Source organism: Lipophrys pholis, assembly GCF_963383615.2.
Source record: "Lipophrys pholis genome assembly, chromosome: 6".
In the NCBI taxonomy this organism is placed as follows: Eukaryota; Metazoa; Chordata; class Actinopteri; order Blenniiformes; family Blenniidae; genus Lipophrys; species Lipophrys pholis.
Genome location: NC_137629.1, coordinates 8378587 through 8398708, shown reverse-complemented (window position 1 = coordinate 8398708; position 20122 = coordinate 8378587). Strand labels below are relative to the sequence as shown.

At 42.1% G+C, this 20122-nt stretch overlaps 1 protein-coding gene across 1 annotated transcript in view; it reads left to right on the top strand.

Moving 5' to 3' along the window:
• Positions 1 to 20122, top strand: part of slit3 (slit homolog 3) — a gene marked incomplete at its 5' end in the record, with an annotated part of 96987 nt that overhangs the window by 4818 nt on the left and 72047 nt on the right. The window contains 7 exons of the mRNA XM_080465538.1: positions 4549 to 4712; positions 5938 to 6082; positions 8993 to 9064; positions 10431 to 10502; positions 12456 to 12527; positions 15111 to 15254; positions 15690 to 15853. Coding sequence (XP_080321664.1) covers positions 4549 to 4712; positions 5938 to 6082; positions 8993 to 9064; positions 10431 to 10502; positions 12456 to 12527; positions 15111 to 15254; positions 15690 to 15853 — 833 coding nt within the window. The remainder of the gene's footprint in view (positions 1 to 4548; positions 4713 to 5937; positions 6083 to 8992; positions 9065 to 10430; positions 10503 to 12455; positions 12528 to 15110; positions 15255 to 15689; positions 15854 to 20122) is intronic.

The following is a 20122-nucleotide window of genomic DNA, read 5'->3' as shown; positions in this document are numbered from 1 at the left end:
TGTGAGGAAAAGTTTCAGAAAACACGCAGAGAGCATTTGGTGAGATGAGCCAAAGGCTTTTTACCAACATAAAGCAATTTGAAGAAATTCAGGTTTTTAATGTTATTCAGAAAACAACTTATATGCGTTCATATAAATGCCGTTTACAACCATTTGTGGCCTCTGAACTGAAATGAGTTTGACACCTCTGCCTTACCCACTAAGGGGCCGTCCACACGAGGACGCCGGTTCACGTAAACGAGCTGTTTTTTGTCGCTCATCCACACGAGGCAGCACCCGAAAACATTTTTTTTTTTAACATGAGTTCCAGAGTGTGGAAATTCTAAAACCCTGGCATGCGCCGTCCACACCTCCAGGTGTGAATGGCAAAGATGATCATCTGTGGAAAAAAGATGCCGTAATCACCCCTCTCCCCCCCACCGCGGTCCGCAAGGTCATCAAATAACCACAACAATCAAGCTCCGGTCGAGCTGCAGAAGCTACTGACGCTAGCAGCAGGAGGAGCAGAGCCATTGATCTATAGAACTCAGTTATATAGAAGTTTATGAGCAGGAGTCTACTTCTAAATTTTTATGTGCTCCGTCTCTTCTTCTGCGTTTTTGGTGTGTTTGGTGAGTCACAGCGCCCCTAAAGGCCTGGTATATGTACTACATGCCCTGAATCCTCGTGTTGAGCCGGGTTCATACTGACGTGTGGATGTAATTTTTTTTGAGAACCCCGGTGAGAAAAAAGATCGATTTGGCTCGTGTGGCTGTGGCCTTAGGCCCCGTTTACACGACAATGTTTCATGTGACATGTGACAACATCTAATCCGTTTATAAAAAGGAGTGCGTTTACACTGCAGCAGCGGACACACTGACAACGATGTGATCATGCCGGGCCCCTGGATGGCGCTGTTGCTTGATTTTTTAAAAGCCTTCCCATGCTCTCCACAAGTTTGTGAGACTGTGCGCAGACTGTGCGCAGGTCGCGGGTGCGCACATGATTGTATCCACACTACACTCTGGGTTTACTTCCATAAAATTCCAGAACTTTATCGCTAAACTATCTCCACTTCTGCTGCCCGGCGTTCTCCACCTTCCCTCCAGTAGTTTATGTTTCATTTCAGGAGTTCTGAGCCGTCCTGCTCTTTATTTGCTTTTAATTTGTGATTGTTTAGACGGGGAGACGAAGGATCTCCTCACACAAGCGCCCAGTAGGCCCTGACGCATGCGCAGTCGGCAGCGCACAGGTCGTGCTATCCCAAAATTTGGGCTGCGCGGTCGACCGCAGTGGGGCAGCAGTGGACCCTGCGCAAAGGGGTGGATGACGATTTTGACGTCACTGCACACTGTGCACACACATGACGGGACCTTAATGAAACCACACAGACGTGTGCAGAGAGCAATACGCTATAAACGTGAAGAAAATGGAGAGAACCTGACATCTGCCTGGACTGATGACGTATCAGATGCTATCAGGGGAGAGTCTCAACTATTAAACTACTGATATGGGCCATAAAACTCAAATACAGACCGCGAGTCGTACCACTACGGGTCCACCATTTTTGTTTACAAGTGGATGAGCAGAAGGAAGGGGAGGGAGGGGGAGAGATGCTCATGCGTAGTAAGAGCACTCGTAGCCTCCGGCAGTCTCTGCAGGAGGGAATAGCGACTGTGAAAGAATCTTTCCATCTTGGGAGCCGGATTAAAAACTTTGTGGATACAGTGGATCCGCACACCGGTGTCGTGTAAACGGACCCCCCAAAAGTGAAGAAAGTTAAGTGGATATACTTGTATTCGTTGTGGTGTAAACGGGGCCTTATTCTTTCTCGCCTCCCAACTCCTCCATTCCACCTCCTTCTCCATCTGCCCTCCCTTCGTTGCCACTCTCAGTTCCAACTATCAAATCTGTTGCTTTTATAAAAACCACTTATTCGATCAAATGTTTTGAGATGTCCCTGATATGATTAGGTGTGTGTGTGTGTGCGTGCGTGCGTGCGTGCGTGCGTGCGTGTGCATGTGCGTTTTCATGTATAAACTGGTTTACCTCTCCTGCAGCCCCATTGGTCTTTTTTTTTTTTCTCTTTTAATCTTTTGTTGAGTGTTTCTTCAAATCCATCTATTCTATTAGCTGTAATAATGTCCCACCTTGATGCCCCTCATTCAGAAACTTGAACCAATGAAAAGATTATGTCTCCTGCTGCCTCTGTGTTAGTAATTCACTGTACAAAAGATGTGACCAGTCACCGCTCTGGGGCGAAAACTAAGAACAAGCACATACAAACACAAAGTGAGCTCGCCGTACACGATCACAGCTCAATAGACACAATCTCAACGACTTGGAGTTACACACACACATACAGTCCTCGCATCCACACCAACACACAGCACAGCCGCCACACCTCCTGCCTCTTCCCATTCTCCCCTGTGTTTTAATCCTACTTGTCAGTAATTAAGGCTGAGCCGGGGGTGGGCCGGGACGCGGCTATCTCCAGGCGGGGGTTTGCCTATAAACTGGATTTATAATGGGAGAGCGGTATTAAAACCCACTGCCCCCGCTGCTAGCATCAATGAGACCATCTCTGTTCCATAACAGGATTTGTCCTCTGCTTTATTACAAAAGGAGGCCCGTCTTCTGAAAGGCTAGATATCCCGGCTGGCATATAATACGCTGACAAGACATTCTGCTGTTCATCCACCCTGCCCCCTCTACCCCCCCCCCTCCTCCTCCTCCTCCTCCTCCTCCTCCTCCTCCTCCTCCTCCTCTCTTTCCCTCTCTCTTTCTCTCTCGAGGTGTCAAACACAGCCGGGGCAGCTCGTAGCGTCTCAGCTCTGTGAAACAACACCTGATGCGTTCTTTATTGAGTCTTTTAATTAATGCTACAAGTGAAATTTAAGCTGCCCGTTACAGTAAAAAATTCTTTAAAAATCATGAATGAAAAAGCACAAAGTGGCCATTGAACTTCAGCGTCTTCTGTTACCTGATGAGAGAATCAAACTGATCACCTAATGGAGCTCGTTTAACGACAGACTTTCATGAGGGCCAACTCATCGTTTTCGCAGCGTTACGGCTGCAAGCATCTGTAGGACGTAAATTGCTCTACAAGTCTGCTTATGTCAGCATAAATAGTCTTAATGAAAACTGTTTTCTGTAAATCTTCTTCAGCAACAACAGCTAAGGTGAACGCCCTTCAATGCAATGACACCAGTAGTAAAATGTTATGCATGTTTATGACATTAAAGTAGGGGAAAAAATGAAACCATGAAAACATGGCCACAACTACATTTCAGGTTGATAGAATTTTGACTGAACAAACAATTCGATTTGGCCATAGAAGCGTCAAGACGTTTTTGTTTAACTTTCAATATCCAATAGCATATTCAGCTGAAGTGTTGTTTTGTACATCTTGATACTGTCCAAAATGTGTATTTCTTCCTGAAAATTCAATGATGAAACGGGTGTAGTTGTCATGGGGTTGGCTCATTTCTGTACATTTGATGTGACTATAATTTTATGAGGATTCATAAATGAGCGTTCACCTCTATTTGTTTTTGTTAATGCTGAATATTTTTATATGTTTGGTCTCTTTTGGATGGTTTTGAATTGTATGCTTGTTAAATCCTGGCAGCAGTGACAGGGTAGGAATAAAAGTCCTATTTTTTTGTTTATTAACCCTGTCACTGCACGCTACCTTCCACAGGGAGAGGATTCTGAGTATTTGCATCCTACCAGATTTCCTCTGTGAAAAGAAGCCACAAATTTTCAGCAGTTATTTTTCAAATTTCATATATTTTCATTCGAAGTTCTTATCTCATGTGTCCGTTTCTTTTCACTGTTGTATCTGTACACCTTGTTTAATTAGTTCTTTACCATCTTTCAGTCTGGTGTCAATAAATTGATTTAAATGTCCTCATCCATCCAGCTCTCTCTCCCTCTCTCTCTCTCTCTCTCTCTCTCTCTCTCTCTCTCTCTCTCTCTCTCTCTCTCTCTCTCTCTCTCTCTCCTCTCCCTCTCTCTCTCTCTGTCCCTCGCTCTCTCTCTCTCTCCCTCAACTATCCCTCTCTCTCTCCCTCAACTATCTCTCTCTCTCTGTCCCTCGCTCTCTCTATATATCCCCCTGTCTCTCTCTCTCTCTCTCTCTCTCTCTCTCTCTCTCTCTCTCTCTCTCTCTCTCTCTCTCTCTCTCTCTCTCTCTCTCTCTCGCTGCCTTTCTTTTCGAGGCGACTGATTTAGCCGTGTGCGTCCGCTCTGTGAGTCATATTGTCGCACACCTTGGGGAACTGAGAGCTGGGAATATTACTTACTGTGTTTGAGTGCCGTTGCCTGGTTGTGTGCGTCGGTTTCACCTCAGCAATGGAGTCAAGATTCAGGCCAGGGCTGTTAGCTCTGTGAGGAATTGCACTTTCTCTATTTAAATCCAGACTGCATCACATTAGCTCTCACTGAGCTGATGGACTCAGGGTTTTTGTTATTTTTTTTGTTTTCAGACATGGTAGTGCGAATTTGAGCTGCGTAATGTTGTTTACACACAGAAAAATACTCACGTCTTCTCTCGTGTCTTCTCAGCCGCCTGCACTCAAACAACCTTCACTGTGACTGTCACCTATCCTGGCTCTCTGATTGGCTCAGAGCCCGGCGAGGCTTGGCTCCCTTCACCCAGTGCATGGCCCCCGCCCACATGAGAGGCCTCAACGTGCCCGACGTGCAGAAGAAGGATTTTGTCTGCAATGGTGAGTTGCATAGAGTAAAGAATTTATTTCATAGAGATTACCTCTCACTGTTCCACAGTAACGATACACATGATCCATAATTTCCAGATTGGAGTCATATAGATTCACTTTGGCCCCGTTGACAGGTGACTCTTTTACATAGAGTACAATACAATGCAGATAATGGTGATAAAGCTAAAAACCATTATTACGGGCAGCATTGTTATCACCGCCAGACACCTCGGCTTTGGGTTTATAAGTCCGGAAGAATTACACTGCGTAGAGCGTGTAATCAGCTAAAAAGCAAGTATAAGAGCAGTGGTGTTATCAGCTGCAGATAGTATAGGCGATGTTTATAGTCCTCTGATTCAGCTCTCTCTGCTAATAGACTGTCAGGCTGCTCTCTCTTTATTAGCCTGAAGCCTGGGGTTTTCTGCCTACATGCTCTGTAGCAGAACTCTTCTCACTGCAGTTTCCTCCCATCACTTTTCCTCCTGCAGGAGAACAAGAAGCTTTTCTGTCCCTCTTTCCTTCAGTCCCCAGATCCTCTTTCCTTCTGTTTGCATTACTTGTTCGTGACCTCACATCATCCTCGTCCTGTGAGACACAGACCACACATGACAGTCACTGGAAAAGTCAGACATTTATTAAAAGATTCTGAAGCGGCCACCATAAACAGGCAGACGTTACATGGCAGAGAGACACTAAAGCAGGTTTATTCAGGTGCATGGTGTAGTATAATCTTTTATCAACCAAACCACGTTTTAATGACCTTTAAAAAACATTTGGATGATTCTTCTTCTTTTTTTTAAACTCATTACTGTATAATCTGTGTCCTCTCCATCTGTTTTTATCAATTATTAAATTCCTGTTTTCTTTGTCAAAAGTGTAAATCCCTAGATGGATGTTGCTTAAAATGCTTCACAAACAACAGAAAGATCTGAAAAACGTCACATTAAAGACTCCAATATATTAACAAACACTGAACGTGTTCAAGAATATGAAGAGAACAGGACCGCTTGTGTTCATTAGGTTGGTTGAAAGGGTCTGGTTGAAAGTGAAGTAGTATAGTAGCATAACGTGTTTTAAACTTCACAGGTTTTGACATTACACAGTTTCCAACAGCAGTTTTCTTCTCCTGCCTGCTTTGACCCAGCACCCTTAACGTTCGAAGAAGGGGCATCGCCCATCACTACTCTTTTTTTTTTCCATCACAGTCTGAGTTCCTGTCTGTTTCCGTCTGCAGGTCCGGCTCAGACTGAGTCGAGGACATGTGTTCCTCAGGTCGCTGTGTGTCCGCTGAGCTGCAGCTGCAACAACAACATAGTCGACTGCCGTCGCAAAAGTCTCACCGAAATACCAGGGAACCTCCCGGAAGGCATCGTGGAGATGTAAGGCTGCTCTATTCTTACTTGAGTGCAAAGAAACGTCCCATGTGCGCACCTATTTGAGTTGCATTGACTTGTCTTATTCATGTAAACTGCTTCATCGTGTTCAGGCTGGATGGACTTCCTGTTGCACAAAACTAAATCACGATTTTTCTTGTTTCTCCTATTTGATCCTTGTGATGACAACTTTTGTGACACAGGTCAGCAACCTTTACGACCAAAAGAGACAACTTTCCTCCAAATAAAATCTATCTGGAGCTGTAAAGCATATTTGACTTCCAAAATGAAGAAAATTAATATTTATAGATCATTTAAATAATGTAATAATCCAAAGTGCAACGCATTTGAAGATTTGTGTTGGCTTTGTTTGTTATTGCAGCACATTTCCTCCTCATTCTTCCTCTCAATTTCCTTCTTCCTATACGCGCACGCACACACACACACACACACACACACACACACACACACACACACACATACACACACACACACACACACACACACACACACACACACACACACACACACGCACACTCCACAGAGGGACGTGTTTGATATCCGTATTGATCGCTGTACCCTGTTTGTTTCTACAGAGGACAGCTGGTTGATTGCTCTGTGAGTAAAGGAGCAATTCTCCCCCGCAACGCTACACCAATACCACTATACCTCCCCAGCATAAGTAATAGATTCACACACACACAAATGCATATGCATATATGCCAACACACCACTTGTTTGTACAAGCAAGACCCGTGTTTTGGCTCAAGCACACAGACACACACACACACACACACACACACACACACACACACACACACACACACACACACATAAGAAAACACACGTACACACACTGAATTAGCATTGGATGCATTATGATAAATGTCGCTGTTGCAGCCAAAAACAATTGAGTATAAAAGGATGATGTATTGTCAGTCCTTTATTCGAGGCAGAGTCATCTTTCTGGATGTTGGTGGCAAGGTTCACAGGTGTGTGTGTCTGTGTGTGTGTGTGTGTGTGTGTGTGTGTGTGTGTGTGTGTGTGTGTGTGTGTGTGTGTGTGTGTGTGTGTGTGTGTGTGTGTTCATTGGTGACATACAGATCTCCTGTGTCGGTCATCATTCAATGCCCCCCTCTCCTTATAGATTTCTTGTATAGCTTTTTAAACTGCCTTCACTTTAATACATCCTTCCATATTGAGCTTCGAGGTGTCTTTGACTCAACCTTGTTTCACTGCAGCCTCATATAATTTGTAACTTGTGTGTGCAGATTGTCTTTGTCAGAACACACACACACACACACACACCACACACCCTTGATTTACTTTTGACCTCTGATATGAAATGAGCTCCTGTTGACTGCTAATAGAGTGAGGAGCTGAGACTTGAGGGCGATATGAGTCAGTAAATGTTGATCTGTAGTGGAAAAGTTTTCAAGACTCGACTCCAAAGTCACAATCTGGTCCTTTACCATTTCCAGCAGGTTAATGCAATTTGATGGATGGATGGATGGATGGATGGATGGATGGATGGATGCATAGATAGATAGATAGATAGATAGATAGATAGATAGGTAGATAGATAGATAGATAGATAGATAGATAGATAGATAGATAGATAGATAGATAGATAGATAGATAGATAGATAGATAGATAGATAGATAGATAGATAGATAGATAGATAGATAGATAGATAGATAGAGAACAAAGATAACGCGATGGTGGCTGAAGATGAGTACGAGTTGAAGACGAAGGTGGATTACTTTCCATTCATCATCTTGACAGATGACCCTGTGGCTGGCCTTGGGACCTCTACATCCTCCTCTTCTTACTTTTTTTCTCCTTTCCTCTCCCCCATTGGTCACACTTTTTCAGCGATTTGGTTTCTTCTTTGTTGACCTCTTTTTTTCCCCACTCCCCCTCATGAGTTCTGCTCTCACCTTCTGTCCTCCTCCTCTGTTACCTCTTTTGCATCCTCCACTGACATTTTCCTTGTTCCTTCACCTCCTCTTTTCTCTCCCCATTGTCTCTAAACTAAACTATTGTGTATTGTTATTTCAGTTTATTCATTCAATATTATTCACAAGTCTTACAATGACAGTGTCAGTGCAGTTTCGTGAAAATTATTTACATTCAAAATGATCTGTCCATCTTTTCATCTCTCTGTGGACTTGTAATATGCCTGCTGGGGATTGAATTATTCACTTGTGCAGCCACAATGTGGGTCTCATAGTTATTATATAATACTATAAGAACATGTACTGTGTGGAAGCTGTGAAGACATTTTCACTGTTCCTCAATTGGAGTGTGTTCATATATCAAAAGAAATGTGATAAAAGATTTACAAACGTGTTTAAATTATCATTCTTCTCCTAAATCTATGTATTTTTCAAAAAATTTTCACATGTTTATAGACTGAAACTCGTCACTTAGGCCGACATCGTTGGCCCTTTAATGTTAATATATCTCACACTGAACCTGGACTCCTGGCTGGACTTTGAGAACATGCAGTGTGCTTCAGCAGCCGGGGCTTCAGCTGCCAGGCGAGCCTTTCCATCCCTCATGATGGAATCAGAACGGTCTCATGTCAGCTCATTACTGCAGAGCTGCACAACTCCAGTCAACCTTTCACACGGAGTGACCTCGGCCGGCCTCTGCTGCAAAGCGTTGACCCACCTGCAGAAATATGGTGTTGATGTTGATCGGAACAATCAGCTTTTGGCCTTTTGAAGCACTTGTGCTTTTGCTGAAGCTGTAAGGTAAACATATACTCCACGATGACCTTGAGATGAAGCAGAGGGAGCTGACCACTTCATCTGTTGTGTTTTGGTGCTCAGGCTCATTCTTTTCATTTACTTTATTAGAAGAAATTGATTGAAATGTGTGTAACTGTTTTCCTGTGGTTTTCTCTGCAGTCGATTGGAGCAGAACTTGATTAAAGGTGTCCCAGCAGGAGCCTTTTCTGCCTACAAGAAGCTCAAGAGGATGTGAGTTTTCCTTCAATTACATACCTTCAAACACATGCAAATACCCACAAACATGTAATGCAGATGAACAGAATAACGCATACCGTCATATATTAAAGTAACGATAACAACAGTGACTTCCATCCATTCAGTTTCCGACTAGACTTCCACATTGTGTTACCAAATCAAGGTTTTATATGTTTAATTCACTCAATGAGTAACTGCTCCGTCTCTCTTTCAAACATAACTTCAACTTTCAGTATGTGGCAGTCCTTCAAATGTAATGTTTTTGAACTGAAACACTCCTGTTACAAATGTCGAGCACTTTGGAGGATCTTGTCTGTGATTGGATGGCCACACTGCAGGAGCCTCGGAGGCAAGCATTATGAGTAGTGTTGGAAAACAGAACTCTATTTACCTTCTTCCAGGTCTTTTTTTAATTATTTCAGATATATTAAACAGTCTCAGAGTTTATGAGAAGTGTGCCAAATCCAGTCAGCAAAGACAGAATATGATTATAAGAGAGAAAAATGTTTTCCACACTGTAAAATGTATTGCAAAGAAGCTTTGCTACGTCTAACAAATAATCGACCAAAAACAAATGTTCACACTTGTGCTTGGTTCAGTTTGAAGAAGCTAAGATAATGGGATTTATTTATATATGAACCCAAAATTGTTAATTATGAAATCCAAATGCCAGATTGTAAAAATCTTTATTAACACGTCATCTTCTCCTGTCGGTGACACACACACACACACACACACACACACACACACACACACACACACACACACACACACACTACCATGTAGCTCATCGGTAAAAAATGTCCTTATCATGCAAATGTCTGAAAATGCTAGACTTGCAGACTTCTGCAAGGTTATGAGGTTATCCACCCCTCTCCAACACCATCTCTGCACACACACACACACACACACACACACACACACACACACACACACACACACACACACATACACATACACACAGATGGAGTTTTAACCTCGCCTCTACAGTTTAATAATATATCTTGCAGTGGTAGACGTGAATGACATGAAGTGCACTTAACGTGCTTCCCGTCTCTCTCTCTCTCTCTCTCTCTCTCTCTCTGTCTTTCGCTCTCATTTACTCACCCCTCCTCACACTTTTTTTTACTCTTGTCCATTTGCCTTGACCTCTGCTGATGTATTCCCGCATGATCATTTGTCAGACAGTTCTAGGACATTCACACAAAATGAACCACATTAATGCGTATTACAGTAATCTCTCTCTCTCTCTCTCTCTCTCTCTCTCTCTCTCTCTCTCTCTCTCTCTCTCTCTCTCTCTCTCTCCCTCTTTCTTGCTCCCCGTCACTCCCCCCCTCCCCACATTTCTCTCTCTCTCCAGTGACTTGAGTAAGAACCAGATTTCTGACATTGCTGCCGATGCATTCAGTGGCCTTCGCTCACTCACCTCACTGTAAGTATGACAAACCTATGCTCCGAAACACACACACACACACACACACACACACACACACACACACACACACACACACACACACACACACACACACACACACACACACAGAGGACAGGACAGTAATTACGTTTCCAGACATCAAGCAAATAAACATGCTGTGGCAGTCAATGTTGATAACTGAAACACAATGCAGCGTGTGTGTGTGTGTGTGTGTGTGTGTGTGTGTGTGTGTGTGTGTGTGTGTGTGTGTGTGTGTGTGTGTGTGTGTGTGTGTGTGCACGCGCGCACATGCACTTGTCTGCGGGCGAACGCGATAAGAACATGAAGGACAGTTTAATTTGAATCAATGTGGAGCATGAAAATGAGACAGACAGACGGACAAGACGGGGCAGACAAGGTGAACCAAACTGGGTGTTAATACTGAACACACACACTCACACACACAAACGTGTGCACACGCATAAAGCCGACTCAGCTGTTACAGGAATGTCACTGAGAGGCACGACTTCCCCACTAAAGACCTGCTGAAGCGCTATGTAGAAAAATCTGAAATTTCCCAAGTGAATTAAATGAGATCAACTACAATTGGAAGCACACATAATTTCAGTTTTTGACCATCAAATGAGATAAATGGCCCAAAACCGTCTGCTTAGTCAGAAAAGACAAAGTTTCCAAAAATGCTGTGCTGTTGATACTTAGTTTGCATACTCTTCCTAAGTGTGCACCGCTTTACTTTGGCAGTGATACCAGTAGCGCGTTACTTAGTACTTAGTAATGCGTTACCCTCATATGACCACTTTTTTCAGTAACGAGTAATCTAACGCGTTACTATTTTTAAACCAGTAATCAGATTTAAGTTACTCGTCCAAGTCACTGTGCGTTACTAGTGTAGGGTCCAGCAAGACAGGTTTCTTGTCTGTAAAGCTGCTTTGTTATTAAACAGAGCCTGGTTGCTCCTTCATTCTCCTCCAAACGGACACACACAGAGGCAATTTCCACTGTGTGCGCCACACGCTCACTTGACCCGCCCCCTTCTCTACTCTCAGCCAATCACGGGCCAAATCGCTCTAACGGTGCGTTCAGGTGACACAAATGAATCGGAATTAACAAACAATATCAATAAACTTTGTCATTCCTGAGTAAAAAGATATATTGGCAGGAAGCCCCTCCCTTTTTTGGATTGATCAATCAATCAATCAATCAATCAATTAAAGACTTAATTTGTCTTAAGACTTACTTAACAGACAACAACTACATCACAGGGTAAATAAATACCAGTTAAAGTAAAAGTCACATAATAAAACATTGAGTCAGATATAAATACAACAAAGAATGAAAGTCAAAGGTTAAAATATGTATAACAATGGTGCAGGACACATGTGTCGAACTCCAGGCCTCGAGGGCCGCAGCCCTGCACGTTTTGCATGTCTCCCAGCTTCAACACAGCTGATTGCAATGAGCAGCTCGTTATCTGGCTTTGTGCTGAATGTGGTGATGAACCATCAGGACATTCAGGGGAGGGAGACATTGAAAACGTGCAGGGCTGCGGCCCACGAGGATCTGAGTTTGACACCCCTGGTGCAGGAGGTCAGGCAGAGTTTTTTCATTTTCATGTTGAGACTTTGGGGGGTGTTGTCGGCAGCTGCTGAAAGCAATTAAAAAAGTAACTTGTAATCTAACTTTGTTACTTTAAAAAACAAGTAATCAGTAAAGTAACTAAGTTACTTTTCAAAGGGGTAACTAGTAATCAGTAATCAGATTACTTTTTCAAAGTAAATGTGGCAACACTGTTCTTTGGTTCCCTCAAGAGTCCAAAAATGTGCAGTTGAAGTGAAAGACTTCCAGTATTTGAGTACGTCACACATCCAGATCCATACCTGTTCACATACAAAGCAGAAGGTGTAAACGCTGTAACGCTGTAAGTGTTGCTGTTTTGTTTTGTCTTTGCAGGGTGCTCTATGGCAACAAGATCACCGAACTACCCAAGGGGTTATTTGATGGACTGGTTTCACTGCAGTTACTGTAAGTAGTGTCTGTCCGCTCTGTTGTGGTTACCTGTGTGCATGCTTCAGCTAATGAATGGCCAAACAACCCTGGAAACAGCTTATTGTTGAACATTTACATTTAAAATGATCAACGTTAGTTTCTCCTGGGAAATGGCAACCACATGTAGACTGTTTTTTAATAGCTTTAATTGCCATCAGGAAGCCAATAAATACAAACTAATATGGGATAAGTTAGATCTCTCCTGCACGTTCTTGTCAGTACTGTCCAGTGTGGTGAATTGATCATTTGGCAATAGCAAACCACATACACTTGTAAGTTGTAATCACAGCTAAGACCAATGTTGTGACTCAACATTACCTCAGCAGTTTGTTCCAATTTTATGAGAAAGCGCACATTAACCTCTTCAGTCACAACCAGAGGTCCAAATTCTAGTAATTATTACGGTTGCACCACAGAAACGACTTTAGTGCTCCATCGCCATTAATTAACTGTCCATCTGTCCCTGATTACATACATGTGTGTTCATATCTGCATGCATGGGCACATGTGTCAACAGGGTGGGATGACTATAAGATAATTAAAAAAAAAAAAACAGCAACTGTTATTTCAGGATAGTTCCTCATGGGTCGGTGTTCAAAGTGCAGTGATGGTTGAGAATGCAGTAACAGTTCCTGTTACGTCTACTCCGTACATACTGTACGTGGCATACGGTCATTGCAAATGCCGCAGTCTTCTGCAGGAGCAGCTAATGGTCTGGGCTTTTCCATCGTAAAGTGAAGTAGAGCAAAGAGAATGAAGATGAGTGAATCTAACGCACAAACACCTTTTACAGGCTTCGGTGGCTCATTGGGATGCGTGGCGCATAGTCGGAGGGAGAGAGGGAGCAAGGGTGGGAGGGGTTGGATGGATAGATAAATTAATAGGTGGATGGATGAAGATGGAAAGATGGAAAACGACAAGTACACGGAGAAAGACAGCTGTGGATATGCACATACATGGGAAACAGATTGGAAATCCATTGATGAGACGCATCGTCATTAACACAAAGCCATCCAAACTGGAGACGCGTTTCTTTCAAATCTCATCAGAACATATTAAACACCAAATGTATTTGCTAATACTTCAGTGTGCGTTTCTTAAATAGGATGATTCAAGACGGTTGGTGTCCAAATGTGACTGTTTCATGCAGTGGCTGAATGAAATGCTGCTAATATCCGAGGTTTGCCACATCACTGGTCTGTTCTGTAAAGGCACCGCCTCGGGGTGTTGGCAATCCACGCAACGGCATGTAGAAGGTTCAGGTCTTTTTAAATAACAGAACACACTATCTCCACAAAGTCACTGAGTTTGCTGAGATTCTCCCGTTTCGTGTCAGAATCCTGAAATATTTTGATTCTGTCGCCGCGGAATCAAGCGCTATGTCAATGCTCCGCGGTAAAGATGTGTTTATTGCTTTGTCGAGCTGCTGGTCGGCTGTTTATATTCTCTGTGCTGCTTTGTTTTACTGGTGCAGCTTCAAGTAATTAGTTCCCCCCGTGAGCTGCCTAATGAGGCATGAATATGTCGCAGAGCAGCACGTGTGTGTGTGTGTGTGTGTGTGTGTGTGTGTGTGTGTGTGTGTGTGTGTGTGTGTGTGTGTGTGTGTGTGTGTGTGTGTGTGTGTGTGTGTGTGTGTGTTCATCACCTGCAAGAGTGTAAATGTGCATACGGACTCAGCTGGGCCGGTACAGACGCTCGTTAGAGGGACTCCAGACAATTAAGCCGGGCTGCTGTACCAGCACTGAGTTAGTCACCTGTCAGGCAAGGAAAAAGAAGGAAGGAGAAAGGACATTTGAGAATTTGTGAGAGAAGTATAGTAACAAAGAGTACAACAAAAGAGAAAAGTAGAGAATGAGATGGACTCCAGCTAAGAGGAGAGGAAATGTATAAGTGCAGGGAGAAACCTGACAAGCTGGATTTATTAGTTAATGAAGTGCAGGTAGGAAAAGGACACAGAGGGGAGAAGGGTCGATGTGGAAACTTCTCCTGTCATTTTACTTAATCCCTCCATCACATTTCTCATTTCCCGCGGCCTCTCGCCTCCATTTTGTCTGTCAGCCTCTTTCGCTTAAATGTATATCTGTGTCAATCCAAATTAAAGTTTCACCTGTCCCTTCCTTGTCTCACTTCATTACCCCCCCTCCATCCCATCTCCTTACTTTCGCTTTCTTACCCCCTTTCCTCACCATCTGTCTCTCCCATCAAAACCAGATATTACGCTCACAAACCCAACAGTAGATGTTCCCCCTCCTGCTCCACAAATGAAAAAGTGAAAAAAGGACGAAACCACAATTTTCGGATTTATGTGTCAAGGCCAGAAGAAATATAATCAGGAATATGTGGGGAAGGGAGGGGCGGCTGCTGCCAGAGGTGGTGGAAAAACCGAAAAGAAGAGAAAAGCAGTGCTTTTTCTTCAGATATGAGTCTCTGGAGAAAAATAAATCTTCTGGATGTGTGTTTATCTTTTTGTCTTCAGCGCAGACATGCACAACAAAAGGAAAGAAAACTGATAAATAGCCCAAATGAAATATAAATATGCATTTTGTCTGCATGTTTCAGATTGTTGAATGCCAACAAAATCAACTGTTTGAGGGTGAACACCTTCCAGGATCTGCAGAACCTCAACCTGCTGTCCTTGTACGACAACAAGCTGCAGACCATCAGTAAAGGATTGTTCGCGCCGCTGCGCGCCATCAAGACTCTGTAAGTACCACAAGAATTCAAGGGGTTTTACGACAACTCTATGGGTACTGATTCACTAAAAAGTTCTATAAGGTGATGAAAAAAAACAGGAACAAACAGCTGGCACAGCTTGCTTGGCATGACTTTTGTCTGAAAACTTTATAATAAGATATTTTTGCTTGTATTTGTGAATTCTGCATGTGTGTGCCCACAAGGATCAAGGATCACAAGGTTTTTATGACCATCTGCTTTCAGAACAGCATTGTGAACCTGAATTATGAAATATAGCACTTTCTGTAAGAGGATTTTCCCAAGAAAAGATGTGTCGGAAACCAGTGGTTTATAGAAAATAATTGGCAATAAGTTGAATCAGGAGGATTTTGGACTTGGTGCTGCAATGTGAAACCAAAAACATCTGTGTCAACTGCCCCTCCACTTTTCTCTGCCGTGTCCCAGTCATCTGGCCCAGAATCCCTTCATGTGCGACTGTCACCTGAAGTGGCTGGCGGACTACCTGTTCGACAACCCCATCGAGACCAGCGGGGCGCGCTGCAGCCACCCCAGGAGGCTGGCCAACAAGCGCATCAGCCAGGTCAAAGGCAAGAAGTTCAGGTGTACAGGTAAGACATGAAACTCACAGTGAATAAAACATCTCGTCACTGCAACAGTGAGCCAGTAAAAGAAAACTCTGAACTAATGAGTGAACAGGTTCTGTAGGAGGAGCTTTGGTCTTGTTTGGGGAATTTATAAACTAAAATGATTGCACTTGTGCTTAAGGAATATTTGATCATGTAGTAAGTGTGATTTTAGCCAGTGTGACACTGACTAAAAGCTGATTTTATGACTGAAATATCATTTTTATCAACTGTTAAAAAGCATCAATATTGAAAAAAAACGAAATTATTTTTCCACAAAGTCAGAAAATTCAAGAAAGAGTCATGATTAAAATATAATATTATATATTATATATATATTATAATATATATATTATAATATACTTTGAATACCAAAACTTGGTATTCAAAGTTGTGTGTTGTCTGTGAACAAGTTCAAACAGGCTAAAAAAACATAATAATCAATTACCAAATCAATTACAGTCTCATAAATTTAAACCAGCGAGGTTTGTGTCATGTGATGAAGACAAGGTGAATTTCAGGTGTATATTTTTACTTCTTTGTGAATCTGTTAAACTACACACTCAGAACACATGACAATATAAACTGTGGTCTCAGAACAGGAAGCTGCTATGCTTCTCTCTACTTTCCTGTCGACACATCGACATGCAATGCACCATCCATTTATTCAAAAGTTGAGAAATTTAATAAAAGTGTTTATTATATTTGTGACAAGGTGTGAAAGCAAAACGTCCTAAAGATTTGACACAGCTGGAATTGGATTGTTCAATGCGAGTTCAGAGCTGCCTCGATAATAACTTTATTTATACAGCAGGTCTTAAATTACATTAAAAAACAGACTCATCAAGAGTCTAGTCATCTTGAGACAATCTTAAACTTTGAATATTCAAACATGAGAAATAAAATTATAAAACTCAAAAGGATTCAGTGGATGAAGATAAAACATTCAGTCTTTTTAAATCACATTTACTAATACCAGAGTATAAGGAGTTGAATGAATTTAATCTTGAGTTGATCTGACTAGGAAATACACATATTTAGAGATTTTATTAAAATTATACAAAAATTACACATAGAGCTCACATCAGCATAGAAACACATGCAAATTATGTTATTTTATGATTAAGGTGAGGCTCAGGTTTAAATACCTACTCAGAACATGCTATGAAAAATAACAGAATATTAATAGTGTTTTTTCTTTTTCATAAGTATCTTAATCCATTTGATTTGAAGTGTTTCCCATTGAAAATGAATGGAGTAAACACAGGCCACTTACTGATGATATTCAGGCATTAGATTTTATCAAGCGTGTTTTATTTATTAGGACCTTGAAGCCCACTGAAGTTGTTCTATTACATTTTTAATGCTGAATATTTTGTGGTATGAAATTCTACTCCCCCTCTGTTTGGGAAAAAATGTTTTTCTCAAACTAAAATTGAAGAAGGGTTTGACTGAAAAAACAACCTGTAATCGAAATGCCTCGATAAGAAAGCTGGGTTTGGCTGTCATCTCTGCTTCAGCTCCTCCTCTCTGCAGTCCCACGCTGCCTCTCCTTGCATCTCCTCTTCCTCTTTGGACCTTTGTGGACATTTTTTGCTATTGGTGGGCAGTTCTCTGGCCCCGCCCCCCTCCCGCCTTCCTGTGTGGAACTGCAGCTGTCTGTTGCCTCTCTTATTCTGTATGGACCCCGCCCTCCCCTGACTGATTGGCGCAGCTCACTGTTGCCCCGCCTTCCTCCTGTGTGGATCCTGCATTCTGATTGGTTCGTGCAGCTGTCTCTTGTGCTTGATCTAACCATGTGGCCCCGCCTACTGTGACATCACATGGTTCCGTCAAGCGCCAGGGACCGCCCGGCACACGCCTACCTACCTGCCTCCCTCAGCCAATCATGCGCCTCGGAACAAAAACCCGGGGGTCACGTGCCCGACCTCGATTTGTTCCAGTGTCTGTGTGAAGCTGACAGAATTGTGGTTGAAATAAATGAGCCTGTGCAGCCTGGGCAGGGTCGCTAGTTTTACCTGGAAACCAACAAAATGTTTGTTTCAGTCATTTTTTTACTTGTTTTTTTTTTTTTTTTTAATCTCCAAAACTCGTGTGCATGTTTGGATCAAAACCATTTTAAATGCATTTGCTTCCTTGTGAATTAGTTAAAAATCTAATGTGCAATACAACCCCAATTCAAGAAAAGTTGGGACACTTGCAGAGAATGGAACTGGAGTAATCAAATATGTGCAAATTGTTAGAACTTCTTTCTTAATGGAACAAAAAGAAAAAGGGTGCATCTGTGTCAGACCACACAAAGAAATAGTTCACTCAGAATTCCAGAAAATTACACAGAACTTGGAGTCGTCCCGACTTTTTTGAATCTCCAGTCGTATTTCGTGTGCTGCTTTTCTTCATGTGCAACGTGTAATACTTTTTTTCCTTTGCATTTTGATGATTCATTTAACTAAGCTGATCTAGTTTTTCTTTGCTTCGCCCTTGTGCTTGCATGTTTACATAGATGCACAACAGCCACACAACCAAGACCAACGTAGAATGAAAGCCCAATATGACAGGCCGTAGTCATGTGGATCACTGCCAGCATGAAGTTGATCTCGAACATAATCTTTGAAACAGAAGGTGCTGCGTTTACCTTGTGATGTTTACTTTAGAAACTATTAATATTTCTTTGCAATGTTGCAAAACCTTCAACACTTACAGTAAGTAGCCCACTGGCAGCGTTGTCTTTCTGGTTAAATCTATTTCCACATCCATGCCTCTACATTATAGCAGATTATCAAAATCTTGACTTCATTATTCAACTCGATTTTTTTTCCCGTTTTTTTCTAACACTTGACAAATGTGGCATTCAAAGTTGAAAATGTAATTCTTATATTGAAGTGTTTGTATTTATTGTAAATCATACCCTTACCATATATGACATGTTCACCTGATCTCTTACAGCCATAAAATTGACTGCTATTGAGACAATGTGTGCATGAATCATGATGTTAGACCGTAAAACACCTTGTGGCTATAGCTGCAGCAGTGGTGATGTCACTCTTCTGACTGTACGGTTTCAACTGGAGCCGATTCTGAAGGTGCAGCACCATAGCTTGCATTTTCTTCCCACATTACATAACATTTATGCATTTCTTTGTCTCTGAAAACATAAAGTTGTAATACGTTGCGACACTTATTCAATCGTTGCTCTTATGTTTGATAACACTTTCCCTCCCATGTCAAAAACATCCCACAATCTGCATTCTTCCCATTTTGCACCCTGCATACAAGCACTCGATGAACATTTTCACGATGACAAGGTGTAATAAGTGAGATAGAAATAGAGGAGTCTGAAGGTGGAGAAACAAGTTGTTTCTGCCAAAGTTAGACAAGCTAAAAATCCTACAAGGTTCAGGCAAACAGGAGAGCAACCAGAGGAAACGGGAAACAATAATTGTGAGGAAATGAAGAGGAGTGCAGTCCTGCATCCTGACGTGAGCCAGGTCTGCTCTGCAGGACTCGCAGCCATAAATAATATCTGCTCACATTATATCTAAATAGCAGGAGTGGTTTCTGGCTCACCTTCTTAATGCAAAACATCCAGGGTTAAAACACATTTATCTACAAGATGATTCCATAAAACCTCCTGGATATCTGGGTGGTAATTGGATTTACAGTGGCCGCCATGCAGACCCCCCTGTCCCCCCCGACTGACCCACCCCACCCGCCCCCACCCACAATCGCCACTATTGCGCCACTGCTGCAGGAAACACTGCAAACTCAGCTTGCTGCGTCTCGCTAATTGCATTTGATATCTTCTGTCTGCTCGATGTCTAAAACAAAAATAGGTTTATATTTTTAAATTTTTCTTCTGGCAACAGTTACAGTTGGATCTGGCACATATTATAAAACTATGTAGTCATTTTCTTTTCTTTGCTTGCAATAATGTGTTGTGTTCATACAGACGGACAAACAGACTTTATATATATATAATCTTAGGTAATAGTAACAATAATTAGAATAGAATAAGTACAAAGAACAAAGAGTAAGACTGCACTAAGAATATACTTTTATGGAATATGTTATAAGCAGTAAGTATCATGTGTATATTTACAATGTTAAGGAGTATATAAAAGCATTGAAGCAACTATATAAGCAAAGGTTTTGGAAAAAAGTCTATATACATACGTGTAAAAATGCAAAGTGAATAAAACTAAAATATATCCTTGTTAGACGCAGACAAATACAGTAGATGTGAAAGTAACATCT